Raw genomic sequence first — 25,305 nt, forward strand, 5'->3', positions numbered from 1 at the left:
AAAAGTATAAATAAAAAACAGAATTGCAAAAACAAAAACTTAAATAGGAAAAAAATCTTGTGGATTGAGCAAATAATGAAAGCAAAAGGAATAAAACTGAAAATATTGTAAGACTTAAGTTAAATTATGTTGTATGAATATAAACACAGTGGACTACAACTCTCCCTACACTATACTAAAATTTTGATGAATTAGAAAACCTACAATTAGATTTCACAATTATAGAACACTGAAGTTTAATACAGATTTCAAAAATATTTAATACAAAGAAAAAGCTCCATGCCAAATACTGTAATACAGACACTGGACATAAGTAATGTTTAATGAATGATAAACTTAACATTATGACAAATTTAGCTCAATTTTTAAATGGTAAAAATGTAAGAATTCTGAGAAGAGGAAATGCAAATGTGTGTTACCTTTAGGAGTTTTCTGCATTCTTCATCACCATGAAAATAAAAATTAAAACTACTTTCAAGAACATTTGGTGAGGTGGTAGAGAAAAATGAAAAGGAATTGAATGTGTGGAATGAAAGTTAAAAGTAAATGCCAGTTGAATACTCAAGAAATTTAAAACAGTGGATGATTTTTCAATTATATAAATCCATGACAGAGATGTAAATGAAATAACCAAATAAGGAAGACAGAGATCCCACTGGCTCAATTGTCAATAAATGAAGCTTCTACTACAGAGATTGTACCACATCTAATTAACTGTTTTGATAAAATGATGTGATAGTAAGCTATTGCCAAAATTAAAGTGCTGCATCATTACTAAAAACACCTATAGAACATAATGAAAATGGAGAATTTGTGATGGGGCCTAATAAGAGTCTTCACCCAGTTTTCCACTGTTTTTTTGTGCAGGAATGTACAGTGTATATTAGCAAAGAAGAAATGGAAATGGCAACACAAAAACTTTTGTTCTACAATGGTGTCCTGTCTACAAGATAGCTATGCTTCAAGTTGCACAGTGTTTACTGTAGGAGTAAACAACCAATCAATACATGATTGCTTAGTTTTCCCACTCCATGAGATTGAATTCAACCGAATACTGCTTTGCGTGACCAAAAGTAGACAATAGATAGGCCAAGTATCCCAGAAAACAAATGCAATTCCTTTTATAAAAATACTAATAACATGACTTTCAATAGCATTATGTTATATTCATAAAATAATTCATTGCCCAGCCATCATCAGAAAATCTTTCTTCTATAGAAGGGAAGAAATTCGGACAATGTTCAGAGTGAGATTCATAGATGTGAGTGGGATCTCTTCTTAAAATATCTCCAGGCAGGCCAAGGAAAGGGAATATGAGAAATTGAGAGAACCAGAGGCAATTTAGGTTACCAAAGAAATAAGCCTTTCCTAATAAACAGAAATGGCAAACAATAGACACACAAAGATAGAAACAAAAGATAAAGTGCCTACATTAGTCTTCCAGAATCATCTTGCACTGAAATAAGAAGTGTAAACATACTCCATTGTCGGGGACCAGACTGCTGGAGTAGTCAGATTCCTGAGAAGGGCTTGACCTTTTCAAAGAAAGAACATGTCCCGGGAAGACTATTGCCTCCTTGTCTAAGGAGAATATCTTGTGGTTTAGAGATTCACCTTATGTCCTTGGGCACTTCCCAGTACAGCCCCCACCCTAAGCTTCAGTTCCTGCTTCAATTCCAGCTTCAGAGCTTTAAATGCTGTACATTCCTCTCAATAAACAGACCTTGACAAGGACACTGATTGGTCTCGCTCGTCTTTTTCGCCCGTTCTCTCGCAGGTATGGGTCCCCCTCGACCCTCACAAATAACTGGGTCCCCGCTGGTGGGGGCACTCCATCCCTAATCCATTAGCAATTTCTAATTAGTAACCACTTTCCAATAAAAATTTAGTTTATTTTAAACGTGTCTCCATCAGGAAACAAACTACTTTTAAGACAGACTGCATGCCCAACACAATATGTACAACAGAAAGTGAACTCAATTGCAATATTGGAGGTCCATGTCTCAAATTTCCTTCCAGTTCTCTCCCCTTACATCTCAATTTTTTTTTCCTTTTTCTTTTTTTTTTTCCTTTTTCTTTTTTTTTTTTTTCGGAGCTGGGAACCGAACCCAAGGCCTTGCGCTTCCTAGGCAAGCGCTCTACCACTGAGCTAAATCCCCAGCCCTACATCTCAATTTTTAATGTAAATATTGTTCTTTTCTCATTTTAACCAAAATGGTCTTTTCACATATATTATGTTTCCAGTATTAGAGTTGCTAATGATATTCCTAGGAGTGTAAACATATGAGTCTCTGATTTTTATGACATTTCCTGTAGTCTGTTCCTAATGTTTACATTTTTGTCTAATTCTTATGAGTTAATTTTTTATTTATCTTAGTACATTTTATATTAATGTATGCTAGTATCACACAAAGGCCTAATTGTTTTCTAGTGAGAGGTAAAATTTAGGTGGATCCAGGTAAAAAGGGATGTGGGAAGGTGCTGGATGAATTAGATAGAGCCAAAACAATAATCCAAGTATATCATGAAAATAAAAATTATTTTTTTGTTTCCTTTATTTCCATAATTTATTAATTTATTTTAATTCACATTACATCCTAGTCACATTCCTAACTTCTTCATCTTCTCAATTCGGCCCTTAGAAATTCCTCCTCCCACTACCACTGTCCTTTACCATTGACACTGGAAAGATACCTTGGGAAACCTCTTGATACCTTGGGACATCTAGTTCTAACAAGACTAAGCAACTCTTTTCCCAACACTACCAATTTTCTTGTATGAAGCCACAATTATGCTTATACCTAAACAACACAAAGACCCAACAAAGAGAGAGGACTTCAGAACAATTTCCCTTTTGAATGATGATGCAAAAATACTTAATAAAATTCTTACAAATTGAATCCAAGAACATATCAAAACAATCATCCATCATGATCAAGTACACTTCATCCCAGGGATGCCGGGATTTTTCAATATATGGAAATCCATCTATGTAATCCACTATATAAACAAACTTAAAGAATAAAAAAAGAGCACTTCATTAGATGCTGAGAAAGCATCTGACAAAATTCAGTACCCCTTTATGATAAAAGTACTGGAAATATCAGGAACTTAAGACCCATATTTAAACATAGTAAAAGCAATATACAACAAAATAGTACCTAACATTAAACTAAACAGAGAGAAACTTGAAGAAATCCCACTAAAATCAGGGACAAGACAAGGCTGCCCACTCACTTCCTACTCATTCAATATAATACTCAAAGTCCTAGACAGAGCAATTAGACAATGAAAGGAGGTCAAAGGGATACAAATTGGAAAGGAAGAAATAAAAATATCACTGTTTGCAGATGATATGGTAGTATACTAAGTGACCCCAAAGATTCCAACAGAGAATTTCTAAGCCTGATAAACAAGTTGAGCAAAGTGGCTGGGTATAAAATTAATTCAAACTACTCCTCTACTCAAAGCATAAACAGACATAGAAAGAAATTAGGGAAATGATACCCTTCACAATGGTCCCAAATATTATAAAATACCTCAGTGTGATTTAATCAAGCAAGTGAAAGATCTGTATGATAAGAACTGCAAATCTCTGAAGAAATTGAAGAAGGTCTAAGATGACAGCAAGAACTCCCATGCTCATGGATTGGCAGGATTAATAATAAAGATCATTTTGCCAAAAGCAATCTACATATTCAGTGTAATCCCCATCTAAATTCCAACAGAAGTCTTCATAGAGTTAGAAACAGCAATTGGCAGACTCATTTGGAATAACAAACCACAGGATAGCAAAAGCTATACTCAACAATAAAAGAATTTCTGTGGGAGTAACTTTCCCTTACCTCAAGCAATCTTACAGAGCAAAAGTGATAAAAACTCTATGGTATTGGCACAGAGAAAAGCAAGTAGATGAGTGGAATACAATAAAAAACCCAGAAATGAACCTGCACACACCTATGGTCACTTGATCTTTAAGAATGGAGCTAAAACCATCCAATGGCTAAAAGATAGCATTTTCAACAAATAGTGCTGGTTTATGTATAGGTCAGCATGTAGAAGAATGAAAATTGGACCATTCTTACTGCCTTGTACAAAACTTAAGTTCAAGTGGACCAAGGATGCCCACATCAAACCAGATACACTCAAACTAATAGAAGAAAAAGCCAGGAAGATTCTTGATCACATGGAAACTGTGGAAAATTTCCTGAACAAAACACCAATGGCTTATGCTCTAAGATCAAGAATTGGCAAAAGGGTCTTTGTAAAGCTGCAAATCTTTGGTAATGCAGAGGACACTGCCATTAGAAAACAGCAACCAACAGATTAGGAAAAGATCTTTACCAATCCTACCTCTGATACAGGGCTAATATCCAAAATATATAAAGAATTCAAGAAGTTAGACTCCAGAGAGCCAAATAACCCTAAGAAAATGAGGAAACAGACCTAAAAACAAAGAATTCTCAGCTGAGCAATATTGAATTGCTGAGAAGTACCTAAAGAAATGCTCAACATCCTTAGTCAATAGGGAAATGTACATCAAAACAACCTGAGATTCTACATCACGGCAGTCAGAAAGGCTAAGATAAAAAACCTCAAATGACCACAGATGCTGGCGAGGATGTGAAGAAAGAGGAACACTCCACCATTGTTTTTGGGATTGAAAACTTGTACAACCACACTGGTAAGCAATCTGGAAGTTCCTCAGAAAATTGGACATTCAACTACCTGAGAATCCAGCTTTACCTCTCCTGGGCAATACCCAAAGTTTGCTCCAACATACAGAAAAGACACATGCTCCACTATGTTCACACCAGCTTTATTCATAATAGAGAGATGCTGGAAAGAACCCAGATGCCCTTCAAGAGAGGAATTGATACAGAAAATGTGGTACACCTACATAATGGAATATTACTCAGCTGTCAAAAACAATGACTTCAGGAAATTCATAGTCACATGGAATGCACTAGAAAATATCTAGAGTGAGAAAACCCAATCACAGAAAAGCACACATTGTACGCACTCACTGATAAATTGATATTAGCCCAAAGCTTGAATTACCGAAGATATAATCCACAAACCACATGAAGCTCAAGAAGACGAATGACCAAAGTGGGGATGCTTTACATATTCTTACAAGGGGGGACAAAAAATATTCATAGAAGGGGATATGGAGGCAAAGTCTGAAGCAGAGACTGAAGGAATGGCCTTTCAGAGTCGGCCACACATGTACCCCATATATATGCAGCTACCAAGAGTAGATAAGATTGATGAAGAATCTGAGAAGTGCAGGCTGACAGGAACTGGATATAGATCTCTCCTGAGAGACACAGCCAGAGTATGACAAACATAGAGGCAAATGTAACACCAAACCACTCAATTGAGAATGGGAATCCATTGGAGGAATTAGAGGAAGGATTTAAGGAGCAGAAGAGGCCTGGAACCTCATAAGAGCAATGCCAACCAACCAGAGATTACAGTGACTGACCCACTACCCAAAGACTATACATGGACTGACTGATGGCTCCAAGTGCATATGTCGGAGAGAAAGGCCTTGTTGGGCACCAATGAAAGGAGAAGCCCTTGGTCCTGCCAAGGTTGGACTGCCAGTGTAGGGAATTGTTGGAGGAGAGAAGAGGGGTGGTTGGTGAGAGGAATACCCTTATAGAAGAAGAGAAGTGGGATGGGAAAGGGAGCTTATGTCCTGGAAATCAGAAAAGGGAATACATCTGAAATGTAAATTTTAAAAATCCAATAAAGAAAATAAAAGGAATTGTCATTTCTGATTTCTCTAATACCTTTAATATGAGTGGGTGTTGAATTATTACAAAGACCTTTTCAGTGTCATACTTTTAAAATAAAAAATATGTAACTAAATTGTGGTTCTATGATTATCTTGATAATTTTGAATACAGAAAGATTCTAGGCATTTCTGGATTTTTCATAAGTTTTATTCTTAAGACATTGTAAGTTCTAAGTTTGTTTTCTTGTGACTTTTTTCTTCAGTTTTTTATAGGACATTTTATTAATTTGTATTTCAAATGTTATCCACTTTCCAGGTTCCCCCTGGAAACCTCCTTTCACATCCTCCCTCACCCAGTTTCTATGAGGGTGATCTCCCCTACCCAACAACCTACTCAGGCCTTCATGCCATGGAATTGCCCTACAATGGGGCATCGAGCCTTCACAGGACCAAGAGCCTCTCCTCCAATTGATGTCTAGGGCCTCTCCTCCCATTGATTTCTGTCAAGGACATCTTTTGCTACATATGCAGCTTGAGCCAAGCATCACTCCATGTGTACTTGGGTTGGTGGTTTAGTTCGTGGGAACTCTGTGGGTTCAGATTGGCTGATATTATTGTTCTTCCCATGGGTTGAAGAGTGAGGAAATTGCATAATAGTTTATTCATTAAACACAGGTTCACTTACAACTTACTATTTGCTTCTAAGATACTAATTGTAAGAATTCTTCAAGCAAGTACAGGAATATAAAGTTAGCAAAATCAATGTAGAAAATCAAATATAAAGTAGGAGAAATAGGTCTAAAGGTGAGAACTTTTGTTTACATTTGAAGATCATGTTTTAGAACTCAAATATTCAGTTTAATTCTCATTAAAATTTTTTGGGAATATGAGTGTTAGGACTTATGTAGTTTTTGAAATGAATACACGGATCTAGCATTTTTCTCTGGATCTTGTTGAGTATTTGAAATGCAAGAGGACTGAGAGCAGAACACTGAATAGAATCCAAATAAACAAAATATTTTAAATTCATATAAACTTTCATGCTATATATTGGAAGAAAATAAAATTTTAACTATAAAGTACAATATTTTAAATGTATTTACAAATTAAAATAAATAATGAGATTAATAAAAATAATAATATGTAAGTAAATTGTGGTTCTACAATGACCTGGATAATTTGAATACAGCAAGATTCAAGGCATTTCTGCATTTCTCATAATTTTTAATCCTGAAGACAGTTTGTTTAAATATTCTATACCTGTCACTGTTGTCACATTGTCCATACTACATTCTCAGTGGATACCAAAGCTCCAAACATGATCGTGCTTTTTTCCTATTTGGGGATTTGTGACAAAAGGGCCGTGACCTCAGATTTTGAGTCCTTTCTAAATCATTAATGCTTGTCTCACAGTGAATCAACTAATAAAATCCATTAATATAATTTAACGTGTTCATATAATCAGATTTTGAGGCAGTTGTGGGACCGAATATTCACAAAGTAGAATCTTTCTAGGGACCTTAATTTTCACCGACACATGTGATGTCATTGAACTACCTGTACTATCCTCATCTTTATTTATCAACCATGTTTATCACATGCGCTGTGCACATGAGATGAAACTTCTCAGGAGAGAGAGTCAATGATTTCTCTAGGGGTGAAGAAACAACTCCAAAAAAGGAAACATGAATATATATGCAGCATCTTCCTCAGTCACAGTGATAATAGTACACGGGGATACTTTGGTAACTGTTTGATTTGCTGATCTGTTTGGCACTTTACAACCAATTTTACCAGGATCAGAGCAGAAAAAATATGTTTACCATAATTTTATTCTTCTTGCTCCTGAACATTCCACTTTTTGTGGCTGATTTTATTTATCCCAGATGCTTTTGGAGAATGAAGCAGAAAGAAGAAAAGAATGGAAACATGGGAATAGGATGTACTTTTTTTCTGCATGCAGTAAAATGGCATTTGGAGAATGAATATTTCAGTCACATTTCGAATATACAGTAAGTTGTTTTGTGTTTTCCATGGAAAGGTAATCATTAATAATTCCCAAAACTACTGAGGATGAGGATAAAGGCAATGCTATGAGTCTTTTGTTATCTGTTTTTTAACATGCAAAACAAGAAATAAGTCCAAATTCTATTAGAGACTTAATGTTATATTACAACTTTAATTTGAAACAGAGTATTTTTTCCATCATCTTCACACATATAGAGATGGAAACTGATCAATACAACAAAGGTGAATATTTATCTATCACATACATTCCTCTCCTAGACAGTTTCCATATCAGAGTAGCCAATAGTATCTTATCAAAAGAATCCCCATACACTTTCTATGACTTTATCCCAGGTGCATTTATGCAAATGGCCATAGGGTCTGCTAATAATCCTTCCATCACAGTGTAGTTTCCAGTGCTATTGTCACTAATGTTGGTGACACACCTAGCTCTGTAGAGCTTTCATATAAACATTCACTTACTTTCATACATTTCCTAGATGTGGTCCCTGTTTATGTTGCATCAAAAATTGAACTAAGAGATCTTTCCACCACTAACTTCATATTTTGATCTTTACAAATTCACTGGATTTAAGGTCTTACAAAGTCCAGTATTTATGCTCTCTTTAGAGTAAGGAAACAATATATGGATGCTGAAGGATGTGTTGCATTCTATGAAAAGTGATATTATTACTAATAGTGATAACATCAATTATGAAGGATGACATTTCACGAACATTTCAAGGATTTATGAACTTCAAGTTACATTTGTCATCTCAATCACATTACACATATTAATATTTATGGGATGGGGACAATGCAATCCAATGCAGGACTTTCCTTTTTATTGATTTCAAATGATATCTGTAAATTGCTGTCCATTATAAACACCCTAACCTTTTACAGAACACATACTGAAAACCACAAGTATGCTCTGGCTTTGGCTTTTTCCATATATGAAATCAACAGGAACCCTGATCTTTTGCCAAATATGTCTCTAACATTTAAATTCTCAGAATATTCTTGTGATTGGGAATCTCAGTTAAACAGTCTCATTTCTATGGGATTACAAAATCATGATATTCTCCCTAATTATGTCTGTAAAGAATTCTCCAAGTGTGTAATGGCAATTACAAGACTAAATTGGGCAACAACTGTGACACTTCACATAATCCTAAACAACTTCATATCTCAGCAGGTAAGGTAAGGTAAGGTTTGGGTTTTTTTTTGTTTGTTTGTGTGTGTGTGTGTGTGTGTGTGTGTGTGTGTGTGTGCACGTATTAGGGGAAGGTTGGGGATTCAATCATGAAATCATATATCTGTTTGTGCCAGCATGATCTTACTAGGCCTGGGCAAAATTCTGTAGTGCAAATGGATTATTTATAAACTTGATAGTGCTTCCACATCACCTAATATGAAAAAGAGATGAGGGAGGAGATAATAGCTAGCTTTGATTTCTAGAACTCTGCAGAAAAATGTGTTTATAAGTTCTTAGGAATACATTGTATCTCATGCTGCTTCCTGTGTTCTAGTTCCTTCATCTTACTTATGGACCCTATCATCCTGTCTTGAGTGATGATGAAAAATTTCCCTATCTATATCAGATGGCCTCTGATGATACATCTCTAGCCCTTGCTTTGGTCTCCTTCATAATTCATTTCAGTTGGAACTGGGTAGGGTTGGTCATCTTAGACAATGATCAAGGCATACAATTTCTCTCTTATTTGAGAAGAGAGATGGAAAAAAATACAGTCTGCTTTGCCTTTGTCAACATTATTCCAGTCAATATGAATTTATACATATCAAGAGCTGAAGTCTATTACAGCCAAATTATGACATCATCCGCAAATGTTGTTATCATTTATGGTGACCCAGACAGTACATTAGCTGTGAGCTTTGGAATGTGGGAATCTCTAGGTATACAGAGAATATGGATCACCACCTCACAGTGGGATGTCACTCCTAGTATGAAAGACTTCACATTTGGTGTCGGATACAGAACTTTTGCTTTTGGACACCACCATGGTGAGATTTCTGGTTTTAAAAATTTTGTCCAGACATTGAACCCTGTCAAATACTCGGATGAATTTCTGGTAAAGCTGGAATGGATGCACTTTAACTGTGAAGTCTCAGCATCTAAATGTAAGACTCTGAAGAACTGCTCTTCCAATCACTCACTGGAATGGCTAATGATACACACTTTTGACATGGCCTTTATTGAAGGGAGTTATGACATATACAATGCTGTGTACTCTTTTGCCCATGCACTCCATGAGATGACTTTCCAAAAGTTTGATAATATGATTCAGGACAATGGCAAAAATTATAGTTATAGCTGCAAGAAGGTAACATTTCTACTGTTAGATTATGTTTAGTATTATCAATACATAGTTTTATGAGACTGTAAAGTGCCCAAAATAAGTGTGCTGCATATTTTCCAAACTCAAAGAATTTTTACTAAGTAAATCGTGATATCAGTATAAAACTCTAATGTTAAGAGAATAGAGTAGGAGGCATTATGCATCAATGTAGCCCTGTGATTTTGTTACATATTAAGTGAATATCACCATATATATTTTAATACTGAAAATATACTGAGTCCATCCACATGAGTCCAGCCAATGATGAGTATTTGTTTATTAAATTTTAAGTATGTTGGTATCATTGTAGGGGATTGTTTTAACTAAAGATCCCAGCTCACGCTGTTCTGCCTCTAGGCTTGTTGAATCAGTTGGTGCTCTGAGAATATGTACACAGAACATAGTGCTAGAATTCAGTGCAATACATTCATGTGTGGGAATGTGTGTTAATGATATTTCTATTGTATATTTATGTTTCTGTGTTTCTGTATATGAGTGTAAATATCTATATCAATGACTACATCTAGATAGAGAAATTTAGAGGGAGATACTAAGAGAAGGGTTTTTATAGATATTTTTGCCCATCTGCCTGTCTATGTCAATAAAAATAGGGTTGTCTGTTTCCAGTTGTTTCTGTATGATGAATTTTGTCAGTATGTATATTCCAGTATATAAATATCAATGCATGTTTCTGCAGGAGCCTCTGTGTTTTGTGTGCTTTGGTGTATGTTATTTTTCTTCATTTTTGCTTGTATGTCTACATACAATATCATCAATTTATCTGTTTGTCAGTGTCTCTATGTAGAGGTCAGTACATATATATGTCTACCCATAAATATTCTTCTATGCATGTCTTTCTGTGTGTGTATATCTGAGTATGTATTTTGTGTGTATCTGTGTCTGTTCGAGGTTTTTCCTGCATAGTCTCTCTCTGTGTACATCTATATTTTCATGTGTGTTTGGGCATGTATATGTATGTTTGTGCAAATATGTATATGCTTCTGTTATGTGTGAACCTCTATATGATTACAAGTCTTTTTGCTTCATGGGTATGATTTATATTACAAATATATTTCACTGTCTACATGCATGATTATGCTTGAGAGTTAATCTATTCTTAACTAAAATAACATCATAATTTTGCACATCTCTTTACTTTCACTGAGAAATTTCACCTAAATATTGTCAATAGAGCTGCCTTTAAGATGAAATAAGAATATATTTTCTTACTTTAAGGAAGAGATTGTACTTTATTTTATGGTGCCTGTCTTACAGCTGTGTTCCTTTCTGAGGAAGAACCCATTCACTAATCCTGTTGGGGACAGAGTGAGTATGAACCAAAGAGACAAACTGCAGGAAGTGTATGACATTTTCTATATTTGGAATTCTCCACTGGGCCTTGAACTTAAAGTTAAAATAGGAATGTTTAGTCCATATTTTCCAAATGGTCAACAGACACATTTCTCTGAAGATATGACAGAATGGGCAGGAGGAAATACACAGGTGGGTTCAGCCCAATTGTATTAATTTAAATTACACTGTCAAATGCATGCATCTAAACTTCCTTAAACCTGGTGAAATGAAATTTATTGTCATGTGAGAGACTAATTTCTAGAATCCTATATTATGCTTATTTTTTCATATTTAAGATGACTTTTTGGAATTCATTGAGGATTTTTCAATAGGCATAGAGTATATTTGCATTATATCAAAACCTGTGCCATTCCTTTAATATTAACTGTTTTAGAAAACAGTTTGATATTATTTCCAGTATAGTAAGAAATATTCTATTAATCCCATTATTGCTACTACAGAGTGATTTCCAAACTGATGATAAACCATTTCAAAGGATGTTTAAAGTCTCTGGCTCTTTGTAAGGACAGAGTAAATTCATCATAACCAAGTTACAATTTTTTGTAATGGAATTTTTAAACCTGTTTTATAACTAATTCTAAATTTCCAAAACCTCTAACTAACCAGGCATTAACATTTTATTACAAAATTACATACCCTGTGAACTACCCTCTGGATTTTTCTGTTTCTTTTTTATGCTGGTATGAGAGTGTTGTCTGCATGTATACATGTGCAACACCTGCATGTGCAGTATATGTGGATAGCTGAAGATTTATTCAAATCTCAGAGCATTTGCAAGAGGTTCATGCCACTTAATGGATGCTAGAAATCAAACATGTGTCCTCTTCATGAATAACACTTGTTCTTCAGAATTTAGCCATGGCTCCAGCCCTGAATCATACCTTGTAAAAGATAATACTTAGTAAAGGAAACTTGTCTCGGCCCATTGATTCTTGCATATTTTATTCAAACACAGAAGTCTGTACTTAGTTGCCTTCTCTATATAGAGAGAATTTGTTATTAATAAAAATTTGCTGTTGAGGAATTTTTAAAATTAAATATCTCATATGCATTTTAGGTATAATATAGGTAGGAATGCTGATGTGATTAGTTTTCAGGTGTCATATTTAAACTGCCCTGTTTCATTTGAAGTAAAATCTCATATTGCTCAGATAGTATGAATTTAAAGTTACTGTTCTTCAACAATGTGATTAAAAAGGCCATTCTTAGGGAAAAGAACATAAGAGCTAAAAGTATACTTGCAGAACTATATATCCATTTAAAGGACAACTTTGAAATCTCCTGGGTTTTCTATTCAGGCCTCACATGAGCCTTATAAACTGTTAACTGGAAGAATATAGATTTATAAAAATGTTAACTGTGTTCTACTCATACATAATGTAATGCCAATATGGAATCTAATATAAAAATGTGAATCATCATGGAAATATTCCAAACATTAGAATCATAGGTTTAAATGAAAGTATGTTCATTGATTCAGGAAAAAAGGAATAAAATAATTATTATAAAAATAGTAAAAAAAAATCAAAGATGGCAGTAATCATCTCTGGGAGGATACAATGAAATTGTGAATAATTTGATACAATGAGACACTGAGAGAGGATATGACAAAGGGATTCCAGTAAGTTACAAAATAATGAAAGAATTTCAAACTAGTATATAAACAAAATAAACCTAAAGAATATCTTAGTGAATAGTCTAACAAAGGGCATGCTCCAGTTTGAGGACAAAATAGGCAGGACATGAAGGAAGAGGCATGAAAAGTAGAAAATTCAAACTACGACACAGATAAAACAACAAGGAAAAGTGAAAGTCAGAGGTGAATAAGGAAGTAGGATTAAAAGATCAAATTTAAAACCACCGGGAACAAGAAAAAGAAGACACTCTAGGTATCCAGAGTATGTCCATTATATTGCAGCTGTACATATCCAAAATAATGTGAAAAATGTAGACCTCTGTCTGCTAGAAACATATAAACAGCAACTTTGAAAAGGAAATACTCAGCTTTAGAAATGTTATAGTCCTCGACAAATTTTACTTAAAATTTATAGTGGGACAAGGAGCAGATATGAAAGCTGAAGGTGAGAACCCTCATTCCTAGAAAGTCCATCTCTGGATGACAGCAGGTTCCACTAGCTTCACCCATTTTTAAATGTACTTAATTAATTTTTTCATTCTTTAACTTTACTTACTGATAACCATTTACTTACCCGTCTCTTCTATTCTTTCTCCTACATTTCACTTCACTCTCATTCACTACTTCATCATTATTCAGGAAAGGGTAGTCTCCACTCTCCAGATATCAATATGCTTTGGCATATCATGTTGCACAACAACTAGGCACAGATTCATATTCTCCTACTGGGATCAGTAGAGGCAGCCCAGTAAGATAAACTGTCACAAAAGAAAGGCACAGAGGAAAATGCAGACCTCAGTATTGCTCTTAGTAGTCCCACGTAAAGACAAATCTACAGAATGGTTAAATGTTTAGAATGCCTAGGTCAGTCCCATGCATTATTCGTGGTAGTGGGTTCAGTCTCTCTGAGGACTTGTGTCAGAAAGTTAGTTGACTCTGTAGGCTTTCTTGGGTTTCTTTTAAGTCTCTTGCTCCTAAAATCCTTCCTTCCCTCCTGTTCAGGATTCCACATGCTCAACCTATTGTTTGGGTATGGATCTCCACATCTGCATCCTTTAATATCTGAGAGATTCCTTTCATATCATGGCTCTATTAGGCTCTTGCCTTCAAGTGTAACAGAATATTGTGTCCAGCATCAGGGGTAAACTTCCTTTCATGGGATGTTTTTCAAGCTAAACCTCTCATTGGTTATCTACCCACTCATCCTCTGCTCCATCTTTCCTCACATGTACCTTTAGGTAAGACAAATTTAGATCAAAATTTTGGAAATGGCATGTTGACTCAATCCCTACCCTGGAAAATTTGCCAGGTTCATGAGGCACCCTATCATGCTTATCTAGGAGACTTAGCTAAAGTCACCCTCATAGATTTCTGGGATTTTCTACAGCCTTAGCTTTTTAATTTCTCTAGACATGCCACCCATCACAAATAATATCTCCAAATATTCTGTACTCCATTCTCCCCCTGTCATCCCATTATATTCTCATCCCACCCAGCTCCATTCAGTGCATAACCACATTAACCAGTGGTGTCTATTCTATTTCCCCTTCTCAGGGGAATATGTGGGATTCACATTTTGCCATATTTTTTACATGGGATTTTTAGGTTTGGCAGTTTTATCCTGCAACAGACATTCTTAAATGAGTAGAATAAAATTTTGTCTTTCAAAAATTAAAAGATATAATTGCCAATCTAATTAAAATATCCAGTGAGTTTATTTCTTATAATGAAAGGAGGCAGAAAAATATTCAGCATGAACACAATTAAAGACCTTAAAAGAACTCCATCATAAATAAAAGTAATATGAGGGATGGAAAGATGTCTCAGAGGTTAAGAACACTGACTGTTCTTCCAAAAGTCCTGAGTTCAATTCCCAGTTACCACATGATGTTTCACAACCATCTGTAATGGGATCTGATGCCCTCTTCTGGTGTGTCTGAAGATAGTGACAGTATACTCATATATATAAAGTAAATAAATCTTTTAAAAAAGTAAGATTAGCATAAGAGGTCAAAATAACCATAAACAACATTCAAATGCCTGACAGAAAAATGTTTATTAATTAATTAATATTAATATAACAACTAAACAATAATTAACAAATGATTTTAGTAATAAGTGAGTATTAATGTTCTTTTTCTCTAATTAAAAACACAATGAGTTTGGTTTATTTTTAACATAATATTTTTATTGATTCCTTGGGAATTTCACATAATACCCAGTTCCCAGAACTTCGATATCTGCCTCTGCATAAGAGCACCTTTCATAAAAATTATAATTAAAAAGTCCATATTCTGTTATTTTTGTACTCAGTGGAACATGGCAAAACGCTCAGTTCCTGCTTTATAAATAGAATGTATTTGTTCCCTCCCAAAGCCTCTCCAGAAGCCCTCAATTGTGAATAACTAACATCGTATTCTTTATCATATATTTTAAGACTTCTTTTGGATTTGCTTCCTGTTTGAACTACTTTTTTTTGTTGGATGCTGTGGAAAGGGTCTGGGTTGGGATGGCAGTAGAATTTGCTACATAAAACTTTCCGGTACCTCACTCACATCTATGAATATACAACCATTCAATTTACTGCAAAAGTAGTTGTCTCGCAGTTTTACAGCATCAGGAGAAAAAATAATGGTGTTCTACATTGTTTATAGTATTAGCAAAGACAGAAACCTTGGCCCTAAATGCAGCAGGGCAACAGACATAGTCAAGGCCCTCAAGAGTCAGGACACCCCATGTACATCAGCATGGTTTCACATTCCAGTCCAGTTCATAAAAATTCCCAAATCTTCACAGTCATATTATGGGCCACGGATATCAACATAGACACTGAATGGTGTAGTAGGACTATGGACCAAGATATGGCCATACGGAGCAGCATTGATCCTGTCATTCCACTTGTCTCTTGTGGAAGTGAAGCTTACTCAGACAAGTATGGCTACAGGAGACAGGATGACTTAAGCAGCTTGGGCATCCACATGGCCTTTGGTGTTATCACAGGTCATGGGCATTGACTGCAGAACATCCAGCCTAGACATTGCACCTTGAGACAGCAGCAACCACAGATATCTGTAGAAATATTGGTAAGAAAACAAACCACAGATATCAGCAAAGATGCTGGGTGCCACAGAACCAGGGTCCAGGATATGGACCTTGGTAGTAGTAATGACCTAAACAGTACCATGGCTAAAATTAACAGCACGGGACACTCACATAGATATGGCCACAGGGGAAATTATTGGTTTACTAATGGTTGACATTTTTATCCCTTTGTCCTGTGGAGACTTGATGCCCCAGAGAAGGGAGATACAAGAAGTTTGAAGTGGAAGTGTATATGGAAGAGTACTCTCTTAGAGGGCAAGGGGAGCGGCAAGGAAAGCAGGCTTGGTAGAGAGGAGATCGGGAAGTGGTATAACATTTGAAATGGAAACAAATAAAATGTTTAACAAAAAAAGGACCCTCCACTGTGGCCTGCCTGGGGGATAATAAAATATCCTTTATATATATGAAAAGAGCACACATATAAAAAGGGGAGGAAGAGAAGCAACAGAATATAGTTGAACAGAAGAAATATAATTAGATTACTGCCACATTGATCCTTGATGAATATGCTTGAAATAATTTTTGACTAAACATCTACCAATATACGTAAAGAACTGAACTAAAATACTAGTCCCTGTGCTCAAATAACTCCATTCCATGACTGCAAGTATGGTTAATCATGTGTATATCAGTTAAGTCTAAAACATCACACAAATAAACTAAAGGATAAAACTATATTTTACACAAAACATGCAGAAAATGCTCTTAAGGCAGTCTAGTATCATTTCAGAATTAAAAAAAAATACAAGTATCTGGCAATCTATGAGAACACATGTTACAATAATGAAGTTGTCTATGTCAAAACAATTGATGAAATAGTATTACATGAACAGAAGAATCATATAATTTCCATTAAAATCAGAAATGAGGCCAAGTTTTGCAGTGGTACCTGCCTTTAATTTGCATTCTTTAAATTATGTGTGAGGAGAATCTCTATGAATTTGTGGCTACTCAAACTTTCGCAGTGACTCTTTTCTAACCCCAGGCTGAAATGGATACTCAACTTAAGTGAAATAAACAGAATTTGGACAAGGAAATGCATCCTAAATATGTCTTAAAATCTTTGTATGTAAGATGAATAATGAAAAGTACTACCAGTAAAAAGAGGAGAAGTCTTGTGCTCTGATCTATAAAGGAAGATGAGAACTACTAATACTATAAAGAGAGACATTCTTTTTCACACAAAAAAGGAAGAGTTGTGGTTAACTAGATTTCTAGAGAACATGAGATGAATCTGTAGATATTACTTAGACTCTGTGATGACAATAGAAAACTGAGAAATAAAGGATGGAAATTCAGAATGAAGATATCAGCAAAATTCCAATGCAGCATGTAGACACCCATCATTAGATTCATTGTAAAACCAAGATTTTCTTAATTTAAGAAATACTTGAATTAACTTCAAGAACTCTAAATCTTCCTCAGTTTTTCCACACCCTTTGCAGGCTCTATGTGAGGCCTTATTTGAGGCATTGTTTCCTGTTTTATATCCTTTACTCCTAATTTACTTCTATGTTGCTGCTTTTAAAGAGTAATTGTATGCAAAGTGAGGAGGAAAGGTCAACTTGACTCATGGATTACACTCAAGAAAAGACATGGATATGGATAATGCAACTGAAACTCATTAAATTCTGCTTACTGGCTTGTTCTGCATGATTTCTAATATAACACTGGCTAGAGACAACACTGTTCCCAATAGGCTGGGCACTCCTACACCAATTACCAATTTAATATATGCCTCACAAATTTGATGACAGGTTAATGTAATGGAGGTAATTTTTCAATTAGGATTCTCTATATCTTTATATCGTATTAAGTGTTTAGGGGACAGAAATTAACTAGAATAACAACGTTAAAATCTCTGTAGTGTTTGCACACAGGACACTAGCAGCTTTTGCTCATGAATTTCAAGGAGTTGGGAAACAATTCAACTTCTCCTCAATTGTTTCCATATATTGATGTCTATCATCATACAATGCACTAGGTAAGATCTGTTAATTAGTTGGTATATATAAAATTAGTTCATTAACATCACGTGCTAATGTAGTATAATTATAGAAGCAGTAAGCAAAATTTCTGTTAGCAGCATATGTCTACTTTTCACTAGATGCCAACGTCTGTATGCAGTGCTGATTGTGGTCCTGGATTTAGAAAATTTGGGAAGGATGGAATGGCAACATGCTGTTTTCATTGCAAACCCTGCCCAGAAAATGAGATTTCTAATGAGACAAGTGAGTGTTTCCTGCTGGAATAAGTTCTTCAAACAGATCATCATCTTGTTTCTATATTGGAATGCTTAAGTGGTCTAAAGTACAAGTTAAAATAAAATATGTCTTGTTCCTAGTTAGTCATTATAGGAATAAAATAATTTAAAATGTCCTTATTAAGAAAAAAGTAGATATTGTTCTATATTTTGCCTCCTTCAAAAGTTATAGTAGATGGAATATTCCCAAATAAATAGTTGTGAGAGGAAAACTTCAGTGCCAGTGTACTCAAGACAAGATATTTTCTAGTATTTAATGTTCTCTACAAATATAGGTAGATCATGAATCTTTAAAGGATTATTTCTTTTGCCTTGATCTATGTACAGTTACATAACTCTAGGCATATTTACATGTACAAAAGCACAAGGAAGACAAAGGAAGCCATGTGACTATGGTCCAAAATAATCCATATTCTCTGTAAATTGAATGAAGATGGCAAATAATAACATAAAATTATTATATATTCAAATTGGTATTTCTTTCCTCTATTCATATTCATTATAGTAATTATACATATTATTAGATAAATTTTTTCCAAAATAAAACACATTAAAATTGCTTTGATCTGAATGGAATTAGCCACAGATTTCAAATGACATTGACACTACCATAGCCCAAGTTAATCAAATACTATTTAGTCAAGAGGAACTAAACACAAATGAAAAGCATGCTGTTATTCTGGTCCATTTTTTATCAACATATATAAGTAAAGTGACATCTCACAGGGACATTTATATGTCAGTAAGACGGCTTAGCAGTTAAATCCTTTCCCACTAAGCATGATGGTATAGGTTTACCTCCAGATCCCATCAAATTGTAGGAGGTAACCAACTTCTACCTGTTCTTTGTAATATTCATGCAGTTTCACATTAGACATAGACATAAGAAATTCAACAACACTGTTTGGAGATAGGTAACCTTGGTGCTATGAAGCAAACTCGAGTATTCGCCAAGACCAACACATTCTGCTCAAAAGCAAGCTTAATTTGTATTCTCTTATAAAATAAATTGATAATGGCTCTCCACAAATGCACTGTTCCATGTAAAAGACTTCTACACTAGGAAGTACATTATCTCTTATGGCAATCATTCAATGACTCAGTGCCATGGCTATCAGATTCCTTCACATACAATGGTGGAAATTACAGACATTTGTACCTTCAGTAATAGGCTGCCTTCTTTTTATGAAAAGGTTTAGGAATGTGGGGTTACTACTGCATAATTGGATAAATTATGAATTTCTTTTAGTTTTGCATGGACAAACACCAATGTTATATTCATATAAATTTCTGGTCTCACTCTCACTGTCATGCTTCCCCTATATAAACACAATTATTATCATGTTAATGAGAACTTCTCTTACTTTTACATGCAAAGACACTAATAAATATAAACACGCATGATAAAAGATCACAACAATACTGTAAAATAGACAAAAATATTTGTTACTTTCATTTCCATAACAATGATTAAGTCCATTACAAAATAGAATCCATTATTTCATGTAGCAGTGACATTCAATGCATTCTCAGCATCTAGACTCATACAAGGCAACACCTCTTCTACATGCTTACATGAAATATCCTATCAGTCAAATTGCTGAAGTTGAACTAACAATACCTTCATTTCTCTATTAGATATTGATTTGTGTGCCCAATGTCCAGAGGACCAATATGCAAACACAGAGCAGAGTCACTGCATTCCCAAAGCTGTTGTATTTCTCAGCTATGAAGAACCCCTGGGAATGGCAATTTCCTTAATCTCGTTGTGCTTCTCTGCATTCACAACAGTAGTTCTTGGAGTTTTTATGAAGCATCACAGCACTCCTATTATCAAGGCCAATAACTGCACTCTTACCTACATCTTGCTCATCTCACTCATCTTTTGTTTCCTCTGCCCCTTGCTCTTCATTGGCCATCCAAACTCTGCCATTTGCATCCTGCAACAAATCACATTTGGAGTGGTATTCACTGTTTCCGTTTCCACTGTGTTGTCCAAAACAATTACTGTAGTTCTAGCATTCGAAGTCACAGCCTCACAAAGAATGATGAAGTACATTCTTGTTTCAGGGGCTTCTAACTACATCATTCTCGTCTGTACTCTCATTCAAGTCACTTTATGTGCAGTCTGGTTGGGAGCTTCTCCTCCTTCTGTTGATATTGATGCACAATCTGAGCATGGCCATATAATCATTGTTTGTCATAAGGGTTCAGTCACTGCCTTTTACTGTGTATTGGGATACTTGGGTACCCTGGCCTTTGGGAGCTTCACTCTGGCTTTCTTTTCCAGAAATCTTCCTGGTGGTTTCAATGAAGCCAAATCCATAACATTCAGCATGCTGGTGTTCTGCAGTGTCTGGGTCACTTTCATTCCTGTTTACCATAGCACCAAAGGCAAGATGATGGTGGCGGTGGAGATATTCTCCACTTTGGCCTCCAGTGCAGGGATGCTGGGATGCATCTTTGTTCCCAAATGTTACACAGTATTGTTCAGACCAGAACAAAATTCTCTTCAAATGGTCAGGGTGAAATCATCTTCCCATGTTCATATTTCATAAATTCTTAAAAATATATACTTGGTTCATAATCACCAAATATTGGATTATATTGCCATACCTATCTGTGTTTGGAATGGCTCTCACCGTTTCCTGTGACTATATTGCCTAGCAATACCATCTTTACTGATATTCCCATTGTCTCCTACAATCTCCTACAATGTTTAAAACAGTCTTCCTCTTTAACAGGAGATAATGAATTCCTGATGCTATATAATAGTTAGAAGAATTATTCTAGGAGCACAGAGGGAAAAGGAATATTTTTACCAACAGGTTGCTAGAATATTTCCAAAGATGAATTGTTGTCCTTGCATTCATAATTACAGCCTGCTCTTACAGGGGGACTGATTCAATACTTAGTCCAACCTATGGATCTTAAAAAACACTTGTACCAATTGCTACAATGAAATAGATGTTCTCTTCTGGATACTATAATTAACTAAAGCTATTTTTCCCATAATCACACACACACACACACACACACACACACACACACACACACACACATATACACACACAGGAGAGAGAGAGAGGGAGGAAGAGAGAGAGAGAGATGCAAATAACTAAAATTACATAGATTTAAAAAAGATATAGAGGATAGAAGAATGGTACAAAGACTTTATACTGGGAGTTTGCTTCTCCATCTTCCCCTAAGGTGTTAGAATACAGGGACCTACAAAGAAAGGATCAAAAATGGGTAGAGATGACTGGGCTTATTTTTTAGACACTTTACATTATAACGCTCATCTTTAAGTATATCATCAACAACACCCTTGTGAAATTGTCAGAGAAAGAACAGCCTCTTGAAATAATCTCTTCTCTGTGTGGAATTTAGCTGACTCTATGCAAAAGATAAGCTTTGACACCACAGAGTAACCCAAGACAGGCAGGTTGTGCACGTCAGTTCTTAGAACATTCACCATGGGTTTACCCAGAAACTCACAGGGACTACTGGCTATGACATGCTGAATTTAGAGAAGAGAAAAGAAAGAAAAAGGTCAAACATTCAAATAAACACCCCCACACACACACACACTGGTTGAAGCTAAGATAAGTTCCAGCAATTTAACAAATACAAATGAATATATGTTGACACTTAGGAAGAAAGACATACAGTCAAAAACATACATAGTCATACACTTGATGGATGAAGCCCAGCTACTGCCAGCAGTTTCCAAGCAGTTCACATAAACACCTATGTACACATATACACATGTGCACGTGTACAAACATACACATACACATACACATTCTAGTTGGAGGATCAAACAAATTTCCCACAGGCAGGATCCAAGCTTTTGTATATATGTATATTTGTGCATAGATACACACACACACACACACACACACACACACACACACACACACACACTAGTGGGTAGATGTTACAAAGTTCCAAAAAAATGCCTCAAATATTTTTCATATAATGCATATATATATATAAATATATATGTATATATATACACAATTGGTAGAAGGAGTAAGTTGTAAAGCACACCCAGACATCTTTACATACATATATGTGTGAAGATATGAAAAATGGAACACACATTTACACACACTTTACACAGACAAACCCAAACATATATTCATGTAAGTATGTGAATACACACACACACACAAACACACACACATATATATATGTGTGTCTAATCACATACAAAAATACTTACATATATACATATTACAAAGTTCCAAAATTCTCTAACATAAACATAACACAAATGCATACATACACATAGTTGATGGGTGGAAAAATATATTCCAATCACTTTCTTCTTTCTCCCATCTCTTATGTGTTTCAAAGCATAGGAATTGGAGCAATACCACATAGTTCAGTATATTCGTTAAATTGACTACAAATGATATCTGTAGATCTCTGTCCATAATAAATTTTCTAATCTTTTACAGAAATATTGAAAATCAACGATAACTGTGACCTTTGCTTTTCCCATGGATGAAATGATCAGAAACCCTAATCTTTTAACCAAATGACTCTTTAGTATTTGAGATCAGACTTTGCATTTGTAAGAGTCACTCACAATTAAACAGATTTATTCATTGGTCTGCACAAAATCATAATATTTTGCCTAATTATGTTTGTGATTATGATACCATATGCACATTTTTGTTGACAGGACCAAATTGAAATACATCTGTTATAATTTTGACATACCTGGACCTATGCAAATCTCAGCAAGTAAGATACTGTAGAGTGGGAATACATGGAATAAGGTCTCCAATGGTACTATTCCCAAATTCTAAGAACAATGTAAAGATATCAGATTCTGGGATTATGTATTCTATGTAGTTGTAGGACACTATTCCAAGAATTGATGGGGCTTTCACATTTCCTTGTTTGAAACAGAGATGTAGGAAGAAGTGACAGATGAGAGGTTTTCTAGAATATTTTTTAGAAAATTATATTTAACTATTCTTCTGTACATATTCAGCATCATGCTGCTGTCTGGGTTCTAGTTTCTTTACCTTACTTATGGAAATTTCCATAATGTCATGAGTTTACAATTTCCCTATCTGTATCAGCTGCCTCCTAAGGAAACATGTTTTACCCTAGCCCTTGTCCCCTTCATTATTCATTTCAGTTGGAACTGGATTGGTCTGGCCATTTCAATGATCAGGTCATCCACTTTCTATCACATTTGAGAACAGAGATAGGAAAATATACAGTCTGCTTTGCCTTTGTGAACATGATCCCAGTCAACATGCATTTATATATAACGCAATCTGAAGTGCATTACAAACAAATCATGACATCGTCCACAAATGGTACTGTCATTTAGTCTGACAGAGAGAATACATTACCTTTGAGCATTAGAATGAAGATGCAGAAATGAACCCACACACCTATGGTCACATGATTTTTGACAAAGGAGCCAAAACCATCCAACGAAAAAAAAAAGATTGCATTTTCAGCAAATACTGCTGGTTCAACTGAATGTCAGCATGTAGAAGAAGGCAGATCGATCCATTCTTATCACCCTGTAAAAATCTTAAATTCACATGTATCAAGGACCTCCACATCAAACCAGATATACTAAACTAATAGAAGAAAAAGTGGGGAAGAATCTCAAACACATGGGCACTGGAGAATATTTCCTGAGAAAAACACCAACGGTTTATGCTCTAAGGTCAAGAATCGACAAATGGGATCTCATAAAACTGCAAAGCTTCTGTAAGGCAAAGGACACTGTTGTTAGGACAAAACGACAACCAACAGATTGGGAGAAGATCTTTACCAATCCTACAACTGATAGAGGGCTTATACCCAAAATATACAAAGAACACAAGAAGTTAGACTGCAGGGAGACAAATAACCCTATTAAAAATGGGGTTCAGAGCAAAACAAATAATTCACAGCTGAGGGATACTGAATGGCTGAGAAACACCTAAAGAAATATTCAACATCTTTAGTCATAAGGGAAATGCAAAATAAAACAACCCTGAGTTTTTGCCTCATACCAGTGAGAATACCTAAGATCAAAATGCTGGCGAGGATATGGAGAAAGAGGAACACTCCTCCATTGTTGATGGAATTGCAGACTGGTACAACCATTCTGGAAATCCATCTGGAGGTTCCTCAGAAAATTGGACATTGAACTACATGAGGACCCAGCTATACCACTCTTGGGCATATACCCAAAAGATGCCCCAACCTATAACAAAGACACATGTTCTACTATGTTCATAGCAGCCTTATTTATAATAGCTAGATCAGAAAATGTGGTACATCAACACAATGGTATACTATTCTGCTATCAACAACAATGACTTTATGAAATTCGTAGGCAAAGGGACGAACTGGAAAGTATCATCCTGTGTGAGGTAACCCAATTACAGAAAAACACACATGGTATGCACTCATTGATAAGTGGATATTAGCCCAAATGCTCGAATTAACCCAGGTGCACAGAACACATGAAACTCAAGAAGGATGACGAAAATATGTATGCATCCCTCCTTCTTGAAAAGGGGAAGAAGAATACAATTGGGAGGGATTAAGGAGGCAAAGTTTAGAACAGAGGCTGAAGGAACACCCATTCAGAACCTGCCCCACATGTGGCCCATACATATACAGCCACCAAACTAGATAAGATGGGTGAAGTAACGAAGTGCAGGCTGACAGGAACCGGATGTAGATCTGTACTAACAGACGCAGCTTGAATACAGCAAATATTAGGTGAATGCCAGCAGCAAACCACTGAACTGAGTCCGGGACTGCCCCCGTTGAAGGAATCAGCAATGGA

The 25,305-nt window shown here is 35.5% G+C and overlaps 1 protein-coding gene across 4 annotated transcripts in view; it reads left to right on the plus strand.

The window, feature by feature from the left end:
* Positions 1-7,558: 7,558 nt before the first annotated feature.
* Vom2r19 (vomeronasal 2 receptor 19) overlaps positions 7,559-25,305 on the plus strand; it is a 132,884-nt gene continuing 115,137 nt past the window's right edge. The window contains exons 1-6 of one of the 4 annotated variants that reach the window (XM_063274821.1): positions 7,559-7,755; positions 8,657-8,948; positions 9,283-10,095; positions 11,386-11,613; positions 18,330-18,453; positions 20,124-21,043. In XM_063274821.1, the coding sequence (XP_063130891.1) occupies positions 7,559-7,755; positions 8,657-8,948; positions 9,283-10,095; positions 11,386-11,613; positions 18,330-18,453; positions 20,124-21,043 (2,574 nt within the window). 4 annotated transcript variants of the gene reach the window in all.

This window comes from Rattus norvegicus, chromosome 1 (assembly GCF_036323735.1).
Source record: "Rattus norvegicus strain BN/NHsdMcwi chromosome 1, GRCr8, whole genome shotgun sequence".
Classification (NCBI taxonomy): domain Eukaryota; kingdom Metazoa; phylum Chordata; class Mammalia; order Rodentia; family Muridae; genus Rattus; species Rattus norvegicus.